The 16321-nt window shown below is 41.2% G+C and overlaps 1 protein-coding gene across 3 annotated transcripts in view; it reads right to left on the reverse strand.

Moving 5' to 3' along the window:
• Positions 1–12221, reverse strand: part of HCN1 (hyperpolarization activated cyclic nucleotide gated potassium channel 1) — a 298037-nt gene extending 285816 nt beyond the window's left edge. For all 3 annotated transcript variants that reach the window (XM_074953932.1, XM_074953931.1, XM_074953933.1), the window contains exon 1: positions 11566–12221. In XM_074953932.1, coding sequence (XP_074810033.1) covers positions 11566–11936 — 371 coding nt within the window. In that variant the 5' untranslated portion in view covers positions 11937–12221. The remainder of the gene's footprint in view (positions 1–11565) is intronic.
• Between the last annotated feature and the right edge of the window lie 4100 nt (positions 12222–16321).

Here is a 16321-nt window from a genome sequence, read left to right on the forward strand (position 1 = left end):
TTTTTTCAATCTTCCCTCATAGGTCATGTTTTCTGGACCTTTTAATAATTTTTGTTGCTCTTCTCTGGACTTTCTCCTATATGTCCACATCTTTCCTGAAATATGGTGCCCAGAACTGGACACAATATTCCAGTTGAGGCCAAATCAGCACAGAGTACAGCAGAAGAATTACTTCTCATGTCTTGTTTACAACACTCCTGGTAATACATCCCAGAATGATGTTTGCTTCTTTTTATTTTCTTTTTTTTTTTTGCAACAGTATAAACTGCTGACTCATATTTAGATTGCAATCCACTATGATGCCCAGATCCCTTTCTGCAGTACTCCTTCCTAGGCAGTCATTTCCCATCGTGTATATATGGAACTGATTGTTCCTTCTTAAGTGGAGTACTTTGCATTTGTCCTTATTGAATTTCATCCTGTTTACTTCAGACCATTTCTCCAGTTTGTCCAGATCATTTTAAATTTTAATCCTGTCCTCCAAAGCACTTGCAACTCCTCCCCACTTGGTATCATCTGCAAACTTTATAAGTGAATAAGTGCCATTATCTACACCATTGATGAAGATATTGAACAGAACAGTACCCAGAACTGATCCCTGCAGGGCCCCCCTTGATATGCCCTTCCAGCTTGACTGTGAACCACTGATAACTACTCTCTGGGAATGGTTTTCCAATCAGTTATGTACCCATCTTATAGTAGCTCCATTTCAGTTGTATTTCCCTAGTTTGTTTATGAAAAGGTCATGCGAGACAGTATCAAAAGTCTTACTAAAGTCAAGATATACCACACCTACCACTTCCCCCCTAACCACAAGGCTTGTTACCCTGTCAAAGAAAGCTATTAGGTTGGTTTGACATGATTTGTTCTTGACAAATCCATGCTCACTGTTACTCATCACTTTATTATCTTCTAGGTGTTTGGAAATTGATTGCTTAATTATTGTTCCATTATCTTCCCAGGTACTGAAATTTTGTATCTGTTCTGTTTATTTCTTCTCCTTGGTGCAGGATTTTATGTTTATTACTGCAAAATCTCCTCATATTGCCCACAACTCTGACTACTCTAACTTTCTTTAGGTCACTTGTTTACGGTCCCAATACACAAAAGTATTTAGGCTCCTGATTTCCATTGAAATCAGCCAGTCATACAAGCATAGAGAGGCTCTTTTGTGGATTTTAATTGGTTTGGGAAGAGGGAGAGTGTCATCAAAAAGCCTCTGAAATCCAGAGATAGTGTCACTACTCGAAGATTGACAAACTCTTTAGTATGGTGATAGAAGCAAATTTGCAAGTCATCAGTATATTATGTACATGATTTGAGATTCAGGCCCCAGTCCTGCAAACACAGGCATGCTTAACTCTTGTGGGACTATTCACATGTTTTAAATTAAGCATATGAATACATTTTGGCAGGATTGGAGCCTAAAGTTGTACTAAAAAAAGACAAAACACTCAAAAGGCAACCAGCCACATTTTTATTTAAATTGGTTTGTCTTCAGTAAGGTTGTACATGTGTAATTGAAAGCAGAAATTGGTTCATGGTATTTAGTATCATGTTGTTAAAGGATATTTGCAATGGTTGCTTTTCATTTTTCCTCTTTTGATAGATAAAGGGAGAAAATTGCAAAAAACAGATTCATTCCAAACACTATCAAACTTAACTTTATAATTGTTGTGACGTTATCGATAAACTATAACCATGTAGATCATTGTTTCTACCATTGTTATATAATTGCAACAAATCTTGTACAAAGGTCAAGGAAGGTGTCTATGGAAAGGTTATGCTTTGCTGAATATAATTATGCGATTTGTATACACGTATCATTTTTGTATTTGAAGTTATGAGTACTGGCTCTATACCTGTATTTCTAAATGTTTGCTCCTGGGGTAATGCCCACAAGGTAATTAGCCAGAACCTCTTGGAGGAACTATTCAAATTGAGCGGCCCATCAAAAGAACATTTAACTCACAATGGAAGGTGCCCACCTACCCTGAATGGACTTTCCTGTGAACACGCTATCTGAAGTATAGGTAATGGTTTCTATGGTTTCTACTATGGCTAAGCGGAATCAGGCATGGACACATGACTTGCCCTTGCGACGCCAAACACCATCTTGTTGCTGTAGTTTTCCACAGTGAGAACAATGGGTTTCCCTCCACATGGGAGAAGCTATAAAAGGCACTGGAAACATCTCCATTTTGCCTCTTTCCTGCTCAAACTCTGGACAATGGATTTATACTAATGGGCGCATTCTAACCAAGGAATCGAGGACCTTCCAATGATTTGGAAGCAACCAGAGACTTAACTTAAGCCAGCAGTTTATTCCATCACTGCTACAAGCCTGATCCAAGAACTTTTCAATTATTATATGTATTTGACTCCTGTAACCAATTTTAACTCTCACTCTTCTTACTTTCTTTCTTTCTTTTTATAAATAAACCTTTAGATGTGAGATACTAAAGAATTGGCAACAGCGTGATTTTTGGGTAAGATCTAAATTGGAAATTGACTTGGGTGTGTTGCTGGTCCTTTGGGATCAGAAGAACCTTTTATTTGATTAAATTGGTTTTAAAGAACCACTCATCTCTAAGTCTAGTGTTTTTGTTGGTGATATATGAATTGGAATGCTTAAGAAAACTGCTGTCTGACTTCACCAGTGTGGTGAAACAGAAGTTTACTTTTGTTGCTGGTTTGGTGTATCTCATGGGAGAATAACCTCCAGTTTTGGGGTATATCTGCCCTATTTCTCAGCAGTTTGTCCTCAGTTTGGTATTCTCAGTTGTGACCCATGGAGGCCCGGTGACTATTGTTTATAATTAAACTCTTTTACTGCTTTGACCATTTCTAGTCTCATATTCAACAGAACCTGTCTTATTTCAGCATTTACCTATTCAAGACAAAACAAGCTACATGGCATAACAAGTACCTATTTTAATATATTTATTTGTGATATTTTTTAATATTTGGAAAATATGTTGATATGACACAGCAGTGTGTTGAAATCTTTTAGGATATCAATCAACAATTTACTGAAAAACATACTTCATTGGATAAGATTTCTATATAACGTAGAGTGGAAGGGCCAATAAGGGCCAAATTCTGCTTTCAGTTACACAGTTACAACCTCCACTGAGGGAATTTCACCAGTGTAACTGAGACCAGAATTTGGCCTTGAGTTATTTTATTCTGCAGACTGATGGAAAGTATTTCTGTGGAAATGAAATAAATGTTTTCCCAAAACAGGTCTATTCTGGCTTTGTCCTAAGTTGCACCATGAACAAAAGCAGAAATATTAGGAGTCTAGGGGGGAAAAGGGTCCATTTCAAAATATCATGCAACTTGCTTGAATTTCTGGATCCTGACTACCAACGCTCTATTCACATACAATTTTTTTGAAAGCTAAATGACAGTGTCCTTGAAGTATCACTGACGTTGACTCCAGCTGATACAGTTTTTGGTTATTAACATACCTTGCTATACGTCTAGAATGAGCCCACCAATAATTAGAACTGAATACTCTAATTTTTAAAATTAAATCAAGCCTCTGGGAAAGAACCAAGGAAATAGATGGCTAAAGGCCTTTCAAGCAATTAACAAGCACTGTACTGTAAGGTTAAAAATTAAATGGTGCAAACTAGGTTAAGAGTTTCTTCTCTTAAAAATGTCATGTTGATAGAAAGGTAGGGCTCTTGCACTTACGGGTGAAAGCACAAGGAGACAGGACATTGCTTGAGAAATTCATACTTCAGAAAACTAAGTGAATTTTCACTATTGTTTGTACATTTATATTTTTCTCATAAAAATAATGCTTTGCATTTATATCATGCCTTCCATCTGAGACTCTGAAAATAACTTTACAAACATTAATTAAGCCTCACAATATTCAATATTCCTCTTAGGTAAGTAGGTATTATTTCTGAGTGTCTTGAGACACCTAGCTGTCTCACACTGGACACTCAAAACAGAAACATTCAAAATTAGAGGTCATTTTAGTTAGCCAAAGTAAGTTATGGGTGAAGCTGGGAATAAACCCAACAACTTTGGTTCTCAGTTCTGTAGTCTAATCACTATGTCATGCATTCACCACCCAATACACTAGCTTCAAATTCCTCCAACTGGGTCACTCCAGAAATACCTTTATAAAATGACAAACAAGGATAGAGCTCTGCTGAAGTGGATGCCAATGCTGCCTAGTATAATTCGCCAACAAAAAGGTTGCAAAATACAGTGATTGGTGGCTCATCAGAACAATGTAACCTGTATCTTCTGGTCCAACTCCAAATATCATGCTGATCTCACAACATATAAGTTTCAAAAGAAAATAAAATCAAGAACTTTATATCATTGTAGTCCAAACAAATCAGCAAATAGTACAGGAAGCAAAGGTGAAAAATTACCATGATACAATTAATCATCATTCATAAAATTGTAAAGACCCAAAAATGCCCAAGAAGCACCATGTTCTAGAGGCACAAGTGAACACAGTACATATACATATATTTGTTTAGAAAGTGCAGAGACTGGCTGAATACTAAAAGATGAACATTTCTTATGAAGAACAAGAACTGATGTGCACTTTCCTTGGGTGCTACAGAATTTATGGGAAAATTCTAAGTTAAACTGAAAGTAGGTTGAAAAAATTAGAGTTTGGATTTTTTTTTTTGCTAAGTGTATTGAGTTCTTTTTCCCGCTGTGACTAGATATATTGCTGCATCTAAATTAACTTTCTTAGAATTTGTTTGTAAATTAGAAATACTGACCTGCCTGTAAAAAGAAGAGGGAAAAAATGCTATAGAAAATTGCATATTTTAATTCTGAGCTGCAACGTAATGGATGTATTATTACACGAGAGTACAACAACACTCTAGTGAAATACTGGAAATGCGCTTAGGCTGAGACCATGCACTTTAATTCTACACTATCTTCACCATAAGGCTAACATATCAGTAAAATGAAATGATTTCTTTAAATAAATGAAGGCATAGTCCTTCCCAGAGTATTAGGGTGTACAGAGGATGTGGGCCTGCTGCAGTAACCTTAGTAATGGAAGCATGCTTTCACTTGCATATCTGATCAGCTCTGCTTGATAATGGTGAGAGGACTGAGGGCAAGAAACCATGTCCCCCATCCACTTGGGATACTATAGACGCACCTAAATGTTAACAAAAGTATTTGTAACTGGTATTTAGATATCTAAAATAAATATTGATGACTAACTTTAGTTAGTCAAGTTGAGCATTAAACAAACAAGTCATATAGTGACTGCCATCAGTGAGACATTATACAAATTAAAATATAGAAATCAGAGATGGAAAACACCTATTGTGTCATCTAGTCCATCCCTCCTCCATGAAGATAAAGTTTTAGACCCTACATTACACTTCCTATTACTTTGTCCAGTCTACTCTGAAATGTCTGAAATGATGGAACATCTGCTACTTCAGTTGGGAAACTATTTCAAAGCTTAGTAGACCTTATTGCCAGGAAGTATTCCCTGATATTGATGAAATGCTTCAGTGAACTGAGTTAAGGCTGCAATTTTGTCATGTCAGCTGTTAGCTAATGTAGTAGGATGAGCTCAGTGAAAAATTCAAAAGTTGTGGGAATATAGTAAGCAAAAGGCCAAAAGTCAATGACATTTTTTATACTCAAACTATCCTATATTTCTCCATTTTCATGCACACAAAAGGAAGAGTTCATGTTCTGTAAAAGTTTTGTTCATAAGAATTGCTGTACTAGTATTGAGAGGGGGAAATTGAACCTGTGTTGCCCACATCCCCTGTGAGTGCTCTAACTACTGGGCTAAAACATATAATCAAGTGAGTAGCACCACCACCTTCCATGGCCAGATTTAAATGGGATCCAATCCAGTAGGCAGCCGATGAGCATGCATACAGGATCAGGCCCCATACACGATTTAAGTGGCTGAATACTTATCTTCCCTGGGTTTGTGAATTGTTCTAGGACTTAGGAGGTGATAGGCATCCGAATGCCTAGAGGGAGGCAACAATGCACATGCTCAGAGTCAGAAACATGGAGGTACCTAGGACATTTTTACTCTGAAAACTTAGGCATCAAGTAAGTGTGAGTGCCTACAGGGTTTGGCAGGAGTTCTGTGGATCGCAGTGGAGCCAAAACTGGGATTAGGGCACCTTTGTGGATCTGGGTAGATGCAATATAAATAAATACCACTATTGTATAATATTAGTTGCATTTAAGCTTTGAATCTGGAACACCCCATTTCCAGTTACTAAACCCTGAAGTTTTCTGCTGAACTTTTAGAACTATCTTCATTTTTTTTTCTTTTTCAGGTATTATAAAAGGAGGAGGATTTGCACTCCTAACATAGAAGATTTCAGCACAGGGATTCTGACAATTAAAAGTGTCAAGAGTTGAATGCCATTTTTGTAAAGCAAAATATCCACCCTTCTAAATCTTAAGGTTTTCTCTTTTGTTTCCTAATTCACTTTTGTATGTACTGTATACTGGCTGATATTATAGAATATATGCACAACTGCATAGATTCTATGAAGATGTGAGCTGATCTGTGAGTCTGTCATGTATAAAAGAAAGATTTCATAGGGCTTGACCCTGAGACCCTAACACAAATGAGCAGTCCCAATGAAGCTAATAGGACTACTGATGTGTCTAAGTGTTGCAGGATTGAGTAATTAGGGGGCAAGCACCCGATCGAAAATCAGACATATAAAATATCCCTAATAGAGGAAGTGGATAATGAATAAGTCACACTACTTCAAGGTTAACCATTAAATATATTAATCAGCATGCGATCAAATGAGTAAAACATATACAAAAACAAGTGATTCATTCAGAGTAACTCAAATATCTCTTTATTTGTGATATATTTCACAGCATGCTTGATAGATTAAGGGCCCAATACTGCAACTCTCTTTTACATGGGTAGTCCTTACACATGTGAGCAAGCCCATTGATTTCAATGGATCTGAGCACACTCTACAGCCCACAGGAGACACTCAGCATTTTACACCCTGTAACAAAAACAATTGTATGAGTTACAACAGTGTGTTTATCACAGTCAAAAGGAAATCTTATCCAGGGTTACAGATTCAGTAATCACCGCTAGATTGTGAAGAGATAAATGGAGGCATTCTACAGAGTTTCTGACATGTATTTAGTACAGAGCTTACATAATGGTTTGCTAATTAGACATTAAACCCCAGAAGATGGAGTTGTTCTCTTGCAAGAGACTACTGGAAACAAATGGTCCCTTTACAGGGAAACTACGTAATATTTATGGAACTTCTTTCCCCAAAAGCATACATATCTGATGGAGAACACAGTCTTCTCTGCACCACAGATAAGCTAATGCTTCCAGAAAACTTGGTGCTAAACACAGCAACAATTTTAGCAACTGAATCGAATTACTGAGTTTTTACAAATCATGCAATGAGCTTTCCACACTACTGTTCATACCATTAAAAAAAAAAAAAAAGGTCAGGGAAGGGAATGAAGGAATTTAAAAGCCATGACATCCACGCAACAAAATATTGTACAGTAGGTAATCTTACACAAAAGCCCACAGTGTATTTTAAGGGGAATTTTATCAATATTTGATCTAAAGCAAAAAAGAATGTTTCAAGTAAGTTTCATGCACTGAAAATTTTCAGCAGCAGGGGAAAACAACACAAACGTACAACAATCCATGTCAGAAATTGCCCACATTTGACATAGTTAACATGATATTCTTATGTTTTTATAATTTACACTTGATGCCCAACTTTCTTTTCTACAGAGACATTTAAAAAGCATCTATGCCTTTTGTATTGGTGATGGATTAGTTAATAATAATTTTACTATTTTAGGAGCTATATTACTCAGTGTCTTTCCAGTCTGATGCTGTCAAATATTTACTTTTTATAATATTATCTTGATAGTGAAATGCAAATGTGAAGAGGCACTTAAAGTAGGAGAAGAATGAAAGAAAATGATTTTATATACCATATTAAAATGCTAGTATAACAGGCATTCATAGTGCAATTATGGGTCCAAGATACCCTTAGGCCTTGTCTATACACAAGAGTTGTAGAGTTAAAGTGGTGCAACCATCCTAATGGAGATGCAGTTATATTGGTATGAAGGTCTATATATTGGTATATCTATTTCCTGTATAGGAAGGGAAATAAGCTATACCTGTATATGGTCCCTTTTTTACATGTATAACTGCATTCACACTAAGTCAGTTGTACCAGTATATCTATTCCAATAAAAATCACACCTCTAACTGAAGCAATCATACGGGTACAAAAACTATGTATCAACCTGGCCTTAAAACCACCACTAGGACTTAAAAAAAGAAGCTGTGGAACTAATCTGTATGAATGATGTACATGTAATTTTTGACATAATAAAGAACATTTATCTCCCACCCACCCCATTTATTTATTTATTTATTTTATTTATTTGCAAAATACAACTAGTTCAAGCACATATCAGACCCAGTACTGCTATGGGTGAAGCACTATCTGCTCTCATTGGAAAAAAAATTGAAAAGATTCAGTCCTTATTGTGTGTTAGAATTCCTTCAGTATATGTGTTATCTACTTCAGTGCTGCTCAAAGTGGTGGTCCGTGGACCGCTGCCGGTCCGCAAGCCATCGGCTGCCATTCTGCACGCACACTGGGGAAAAAAAATGTCGGTCCCCCACATCAGATAGCTTGAGAAGTACTGATCTACTTCATCTGAGACTATCAGCATAAAATGTTTCACTTGTAAGGCAGAAATCTATTTCATTCATAAACTAATATCACATAAAATATTATTTTACTGTATATATCATTTAAGAGTCCAATTCTACAACTACGTACTCCTGAATAACTTTAATCACAGGAGTAGTCCACTTGATTTTAATGGAAATACTCACATGAGTTAAGTTACTTATGTTCTACATTTGTCCAAAATTCAAGACTGTGCCACCATTACTCACTCTAGTTTGAACTGTGAGCCTGGCTGCCCACCCATGCAGGGAAACAAGGGGGCATAATGAACCTCCTTAATTGCCTGTGCATGATATCCACATCACCAGACCCTCTGTAGGCTGCTGCATTCCCTTCCTAGGCAGGAAGGGTGTGGGTGGACAAGTGGGGAATAGGTGGAGCTTGACTCCCCGCTCTCCTCTCCCCATGCACCTGCCAGTGCAGCTGAGCTAGTATGGAAAGGGGGAAAAAATTATTCCAAGAAAAGAGCTAATACAATTTACTTCCCCTAGGGAACAAGGAGAAAGCAGGGATTGAAGCGTGACTCTGAGAGTCACAATTTAGTGACTGCTCTGCTCCTCTCATAGCTGTGCTGACCTTTACTTGGGCTTGAATGCAAGGTTCCAGTACATCCCATTGAGTGATACATCACACTGCAAATAGTCCCTTTGGAACCAAGGATTTAATAAGAATCTCTCTTTCATTTCTTTTGAAAAATGTACTATTTAACCTACTTCTTTCTTTAACTGAACAGTGCAACTATTTGATTTAAACAGGTGTATCCCTTTCTATGACATTCACTCACTATTCTATGTATATGAAGAGACTGATGAATTGCTTACTTACACTATCAACCCTTTTAAGCACATTTATTATTTCAGAAAGTACTACTATAATTGTGATTAATAAATTTTACAAAGGCAGCCAACCAATTCTTACTATGTAGTAAAACAACTAATTCTTCACGAGAATTGATTTTTAATATAAATACAGTTCTCCCTAAATGTTTATTATTGTACCTTTTGGAAATATATTTTATGTTAATTGTGTATTTTTATGTTTTATGGCCAATCAAAATATGTTGACATTAACATTCTAATTGAATACTGCATTTATTGTTTTAACTATAAAAAGTCATATTGCACTCTAATTTTATTTTATTTTATTTCTGGAAAAATATATGTGCAGTTAAAGTCCATAATATACTTAAATCATAAGCAAATTTTGTATAGTATTTGAAAAAATAGAAAAATAAGTGATTTCTGAGTTCCTTTGAAGCATGAGCTCCAATATATTCCTGGCATAGTACAATAATGTAGCACTATGCAAAACAAAATAAGCTTTTTCTGATTTGGGCAAGGTCATTTTCCCCTACTGTGAGGATACTACGGAACCTTTTTAGCTTTATATTACCTGACAGACCTCATGAATTTGGAAATGCTTTCAAACCAACTATTAATGGATTAAAATGAAACGGTCATCGATTCTTAACATTGCCTGCTTCTTCAGCATCTTTTGTGCCCTTTCTTCGGCATTTAAAGGACTAAGAAAGGCACAATTATATTTTCTACGGTATACATGGACACTGACATACTTCATATTCCAGGAAACACAAGGGCAGAGATTCCAAGGTTATACTTAGGATTGGCCCGAGATTTTCAGAAACCATATCATTCAGCACCACGGCTAGCTCCCACTTAGGGACTGGGTAGAAATTCTACGTGCTTTCCTTCTCCCTAGTACACAACGTTATAACTCAAGGTGGGAGCGCTCGCTAGATGACTTTCAAGCTCCAGGTAAATTAAATAGGAACAAACCTCTTTCTGTGCAAAAAAAAAAAAAAAAACATTAAGAAAACCTCCATTCCCCCTCAGTCCACCTAGTTCAAGTCCATGCATTTTAGTCACATGAATATATAACCTTTAAATATTTCTGAAGAGCTCACGCCGTGCGTTCAGCATCAAATTGCAAAGCTGGAACAGCGAGTTCTCGCTCTAAAATAACAGGACAAGGGATGTCTGTCTCAAGTGTTTGCAACCTTCACACAATGAACCGACTGGCAAAAAGTACCCTCCAGCTTGGCTGTTTTCGCACCAACTCTCGTCTTGAGCTTTTCCTCTCTGCCTTGCCTGTTTCCTCCTTCTCCCCGTGAAGCTGCATTACATAGATTTGGGACCGGAAGAGACAACCCCCCTCACCCCCAAAGTTTTAATCACAGACTCGTAGCCAAGGTCGCCGGGCGTTTGCTGGAAGCACTCTTCCCCCCCGGACTCGGAACCCAGCGCTGGGTTTCAGGTCCTGCCCTTGCACAGCCTGGTGGGGCTTTCGTTGCTGGCCACGGCACTGGGTTCATAAGGCGTCTGAAGAAGACAAGAGATGCCAGCTGCCACGCCAGGCTACCCCGAGGCGTGCGCGTGGTGGGCACGCACCCAGAGCCACACTCCCCACACGGGACCACGCCGCCTGCCCGCAGGCAGCTCCTTCCCACCGCCCCCGAACGCCTTTCCGCCCAGAGACAGTCCCCAGCGCACGGCCATGAGACACGCTGCAGCGTGCACACAATGGGGGACTGGCAGCGTGCCCGGGGGCGCAAAGCTACCAACGGCGGCGCTCTGCACGACTGGCTGCACTTTATTTGCCAAAGTTTGTCCAGCGCGCTGCCTGGAGGGGTGGGGGTCCCTTTCTTTTTCGGGGGGGAGCCGCCACGCTGAAGCGGAGGGGCGGGGGTCCCTGCGTGCAGAAGGCACTTGTGAGCCGCCGCCGGCCCTCGCCCCGGCTCAGCTCTCCCCGGGGGGGGGGGGGAAGGAAGCGGGGGGGGGGCACTCACCTGAAGTCGCTGTAGGGGTGTATGATCCAGAACCCCGCAGTTTTAACCCTTTCCTGCTCCTTCTCCACCGCCTTCTGGCTGCCGAACATGCGGAGGGAGAATTTGTTGACCCCGGGCTGCAGCATGGAGGTGAACTGGCGCTGCATGAAGCCGTACTGCCGCCCGGAGCCCTCGGCCTCCTCCAAGCCCACCCCGGGCTCCTCGCCGCCGCCGCTGCCGCCGTCCACTTTGAAGCATACAGAGTTGCCGTGCTCCTTCCCGCCGCCCGGGCTACCCAGCGCCTTCTCCGCCGGCTTCGCCTGCAAGGCGTTGGCGCTGCCGCTGCCATCGTCCCGGCTGCCGGGCGAGGAGCTCGGCTTGCCCGCCTCCATGCTGCGGGGGGAGCGCTCTCCAGCCTGGCCCGGGCTCCTGCGGCACTGGGAGTCCGGGGCAGCGCAGCCAGCGGGCCGGCCGCCTTCCTCCCTGCAGCCGCCGCCGGCGCCCTTCAGCAGCTCAGCCCCTCTGCTGCTCCTGGCATTGCGAGCCCAGCCGGCACTGACACGCCGGGGACAGAGGGAGGGAAGCCGCGGCGCCCGCACCGCTCCCTTCGCCTGCCCTCTGCTGACGGCAACGCCGCACCGCGCTCTGCCCGGCCGCCCGCTTCCCTGTGCCTGACATTGAGCGCCCCGGAGTCCTTGAGGGGCTCGGGAGGTGGGAAGGGGGAGGAGGGAGCGGAAGGGCGTGTGTGGGAGACAGGGGAGGGCGAGAGAGAGACTGTGTGTGCGCGCCTCGCTCCGTGTGTCTATCTTTAACTGCACGTGTGTCCCTCTGGAAGCAGGTGTGTGGGGTTGCCTGTGTCCACGCGACTGGGAGCCACAGACTCAAAAGCAGGTTGTGTTGTGCCTGGTGTAGGCAGCAGAGCTCTCTGTGTGTGCACCGAAAGCACCGGCGCGTGCCCCTGCGCCTGTGTTGCACATGGGCTTGTTTCTGCGGTCACGGTGTAGGGCCACGGTGTGCCTTTTGTCTGGGGTTGTCACTCTGTGCCTGTGTGTGGGAGAGAGAGAGAGACTGCACTTGTGTACATGTATATGTGCACACCTGTGCAAACAATTTGGTAAGAGAAAGACTCAGAAAGAGTGGTGATTTTTAATCCTGTGTCTGACATATGTGGGAGGCCTGGTATTGAAATGATCACATATGATCAAAGACTTTCTTGTTAAAAAAAGGGGGGGGGGGAACTATGCCAACCCCTGGGGGAAAGGAAAGAGACAGCGGGCAGGGTGTTGCACCCTATAGCAATCTACCACCAGAGCAGAAATGGACACTAATGATAAATGGACACAGAAGATGAAACCCCAGATACAGTGGGAAGCCCTGTCCTGAGCAGGCTGTACTTACCTGACAGATCCCTGAGGATTATGTTTCCTGTAAACTTTGACAACACTTGTCAATAAAACGTTATTGACCTGGCCTCTGTGTGACTTTATGTGTGTGAGAAATAGCAAGAGATATATTCTAATCTAAATTACAAATTTCATTCCAAAGAAACACCACTCACATTAATGGAGTTACTCTGGTTTTACACCGCTGAAAATGAGATCAGAGTCTGTCCCTGTGTCTTTGCATATCGTATTCTGCTATGTGCATGAGATTCTTAGTAATTTTTATTTTTTTCACTCACAAAATAACTCGAACAGCGACACAAAATCACACAAACGTATCTCTCATTAGGTGTTTATGTAACTGTCTCTTATTATAAGTGTGTATGTGTTATTGTATGTTGCGCTGTGACTGACAGTATGTTTTGTCTGAGAGACTGTATATTCTGTGTGTGTGTGCGTGTGCGCGCACTTTTATATGTGAGACTAAATATATATTTATGAGCAAGGCTTTTTCTCTGGATAATATTGAAAATGTGTATTATTGTGTGCCTGCATGATTATGTGTTTCTGTGAATAAATGTGCTATTTTTGTGTGAAATTCTATATGTCTGTATGACCACACATTTTATTGCATATGTGAAACTGTAGGGATATGCAAATAGGTAAAACCTGTATGTGTGCTTGTCTACAGGTGGGTTCTTTGTATGGCTAATAGGGTATGCTAGCTCTTTAAGGGTTGGCAGCGGGCCAACACATTCCTATCAGTATTTTCTCCCCAGAATAGAAGGAGTCTAGGGCTTGTAGTTCAGAGGAACTCTGGGGACTGTAGGCAGAGCAAGGCCGGCTGGGAGGGGAAAGCAAGAGAGCTAGCCACTTGTAGAGAGCAGGAGGTGTTTGCAGATCTCCCTCCACCAAAAAGCTTTGGAAGAAGCCCAGTGCTGGTAAAATAACTCTGTGTAAGCCCTGGGTGAAAGGTGTAAGGTTTAGATGCTGCCTTGAAGAATGAAAATTTTAGACATCTCTTTAAACTAAAAGGGAAGGAGTTTACTCTGGTTTGGTGAGCACAGAACAACCATGAAAGGGCGGCTGAAGCAATGGCCAAGGGTGATATCAGAGAAGTAATTACTAACCTCTGCTACAAAGTGTAAAAGTTGTGTCAATATCTAACATGGATATAACTGTGTATGTGTGACTATATAATGGAAATGTCTGATAGCTTAAAATGGAACATAAGTACTTCTACTTTAAAAAAAAGAGTCCAATCAGTGTAAATGTCATATTTGCTTAGTTTTTCAGACCATTTAAATTCTCTATGTAGGGTTGTTTTGTTTATACATTTTTAATAGAATGCCTCTGAATTTAGCTTCAGGGTGAAAGTTTTCCTCAAGCGTCCTATTCTCTGTTTCTGACCTATATCTTCTCTTAAAGTCTGGTTACTCAGAGCTTGCTAGAGAAGTAAATTAGATTGGTGTGAATCTTGTCCAAGGGGCAGCTGTTAGATTATGAGAGGTTTTTTATGTTGGATTTAAGGGCGCTTTTAGCCATTCATGTTATGACTGAGGGTTCATGCACTGTGCACACAAACTTGATTGGGGGCAAGGTACACATAGAGTTTATTGATGATCAGGTGTGGGGGGAGATACATCTAAGACTGACTGACAGGAGCTGAGCACACAAGCATGACTGATGGAGGAGGGAGGAGTGTGTGCACTGGATGATTATTTGATGGGGACCAGGTGCACATTAAACCTCCTCAGTCAGGAGCTAGGCTTTTCTGTCAGACTTCATTCTGCAACAGAGAAAGGTCCATGCATAGCTGCAGTTAGATAAAATATTCTTCTGATGTACTTCTGCTCCCCCAGAGGCTCCAATGCCCACCTCCAATTAATTATTAAAAACGTAGGAAATTAATGCAAAAGCTGTGTTGTGAACCAGGTAGGGTCATTACTCACACACCATACCTAATGTAAATCCACAAAAGCAAGGAAATGAAAAGCTAAGTCCTTCTTCAGACACAAACACACACTTTACCATTATCACACCTACCATATGTCAGACCACATGTTGCAAACCTGACTTTGCCTCTATAAGGATGTTTGCCTTTCACCACACACTTTAAGTGTCTTTCTGAAAACAACCCTTTACCAAACTACCCTCACCCAACAAGACCAACTGTTAGATCAAACAACCACAGCTGCTAATTTTAGGGGGAAATATAATGTTGTAAAGGGGTGTGTACAAAAGAGTAAACGGGGGCAGGGTAAACAATAGTTGTGATAATGCTAAAGTGTGTGCCTGTGGAAGGAGTAAAGGGTATGTATAGGTAAGTGCATTAGCTTTTCAGTGCTTTGCTTTTTGTGGGTTTGTGTCAGGCATGTTGTGTGTGTGTGTGTGTGTGTAGCAACACTTCCTGCTTTGCAACAAAGTTTTATTTTGCGTGTGTGTATTAATATGGGGGGATATATGTATATATAATGCTCGCATGTCTGTGGGTTTAGATGCCATATATGAATGCAGCTGAGTAAAACCCATGATTGGGTATGTGTATTTAGTATATATATGACCTGTGTTTATATTGTGTCCATATGAATTTTACTATTTGTCTTTGTATGTGAATTTGTGTCTCTGCAGAACAGTAGGATGAAGAAAGGGGAAATGAAGACCTGTTGGACACAACAGGGGCATTTTGCTTCTTGTTTGTCACCATTTTATTTGTAATAAATTCTATTGTCAGTTTGTTCAGCAGAGGAAATCTCTCCCTCTGTCATTACCATCCTTAATTGGTATGAGCTCCGCAGCCACTAGAATGGGAGGTTGTGACAGGGTGCTAAGCAGAAAACTGCTTAGCCAACCCTCTGTAGCTCCAATTAAGGGAGGTAGATCACCTGGCTCTGATTGGGGAAGCTGGAACAGCCGCTGCCTTATCAGGCTGGGGCTGGATAAAAGCCCCAGGGGAAGGAAGCCAGGGGAGGAGCTGGACAGGCTGTAAGCTGCATTAGAGGAAAGGCAGTGTGGGGAAGCAGAGAGAGAGAGAGAGAGAGCGAGCCTGCGCCTGCGCCTGCGCCTGCGCCTGCGCCTGCGCCTGCCCGCCCCCTCTCTCCTGCTGGTGGACTGTAAGAAGGGGACTATGTCTATGGTGGAAAGGTGGTGGGAACACAACCTGTAAATAAAAGCACCAGGTGAGCACTGCACCAAGGTCTCTGTGTGACTTTCTCAGCCCAGCGGGGGCAGCAGCCAGGAAGGCCCTGCATGAACCCCGTTACAGAGGCTCATGAAAATGATTACTACTGCCTACATGATTCATCTTTTTAGATGTTGTAAGAAACTAACCCTATCTTACATCCCAAGAACGAATCTTTAAAAATAATAAAACTATTTGATGGTGTTTGCAACAT

This window comes from Natator depressus, chromosome 5 (assembly GCF_965152275.1).
Source record: "Natator depressus isolate rNatDep1 chromosome 5, rNatDep2.hap1, whole genome shotgun sequence".
In the NCBI taxonomy this organism is placed as follows: Eukaryota; Metazoa; Chordata; order Testudines; family Cheloniidae; genus Natator; species Natator depressus.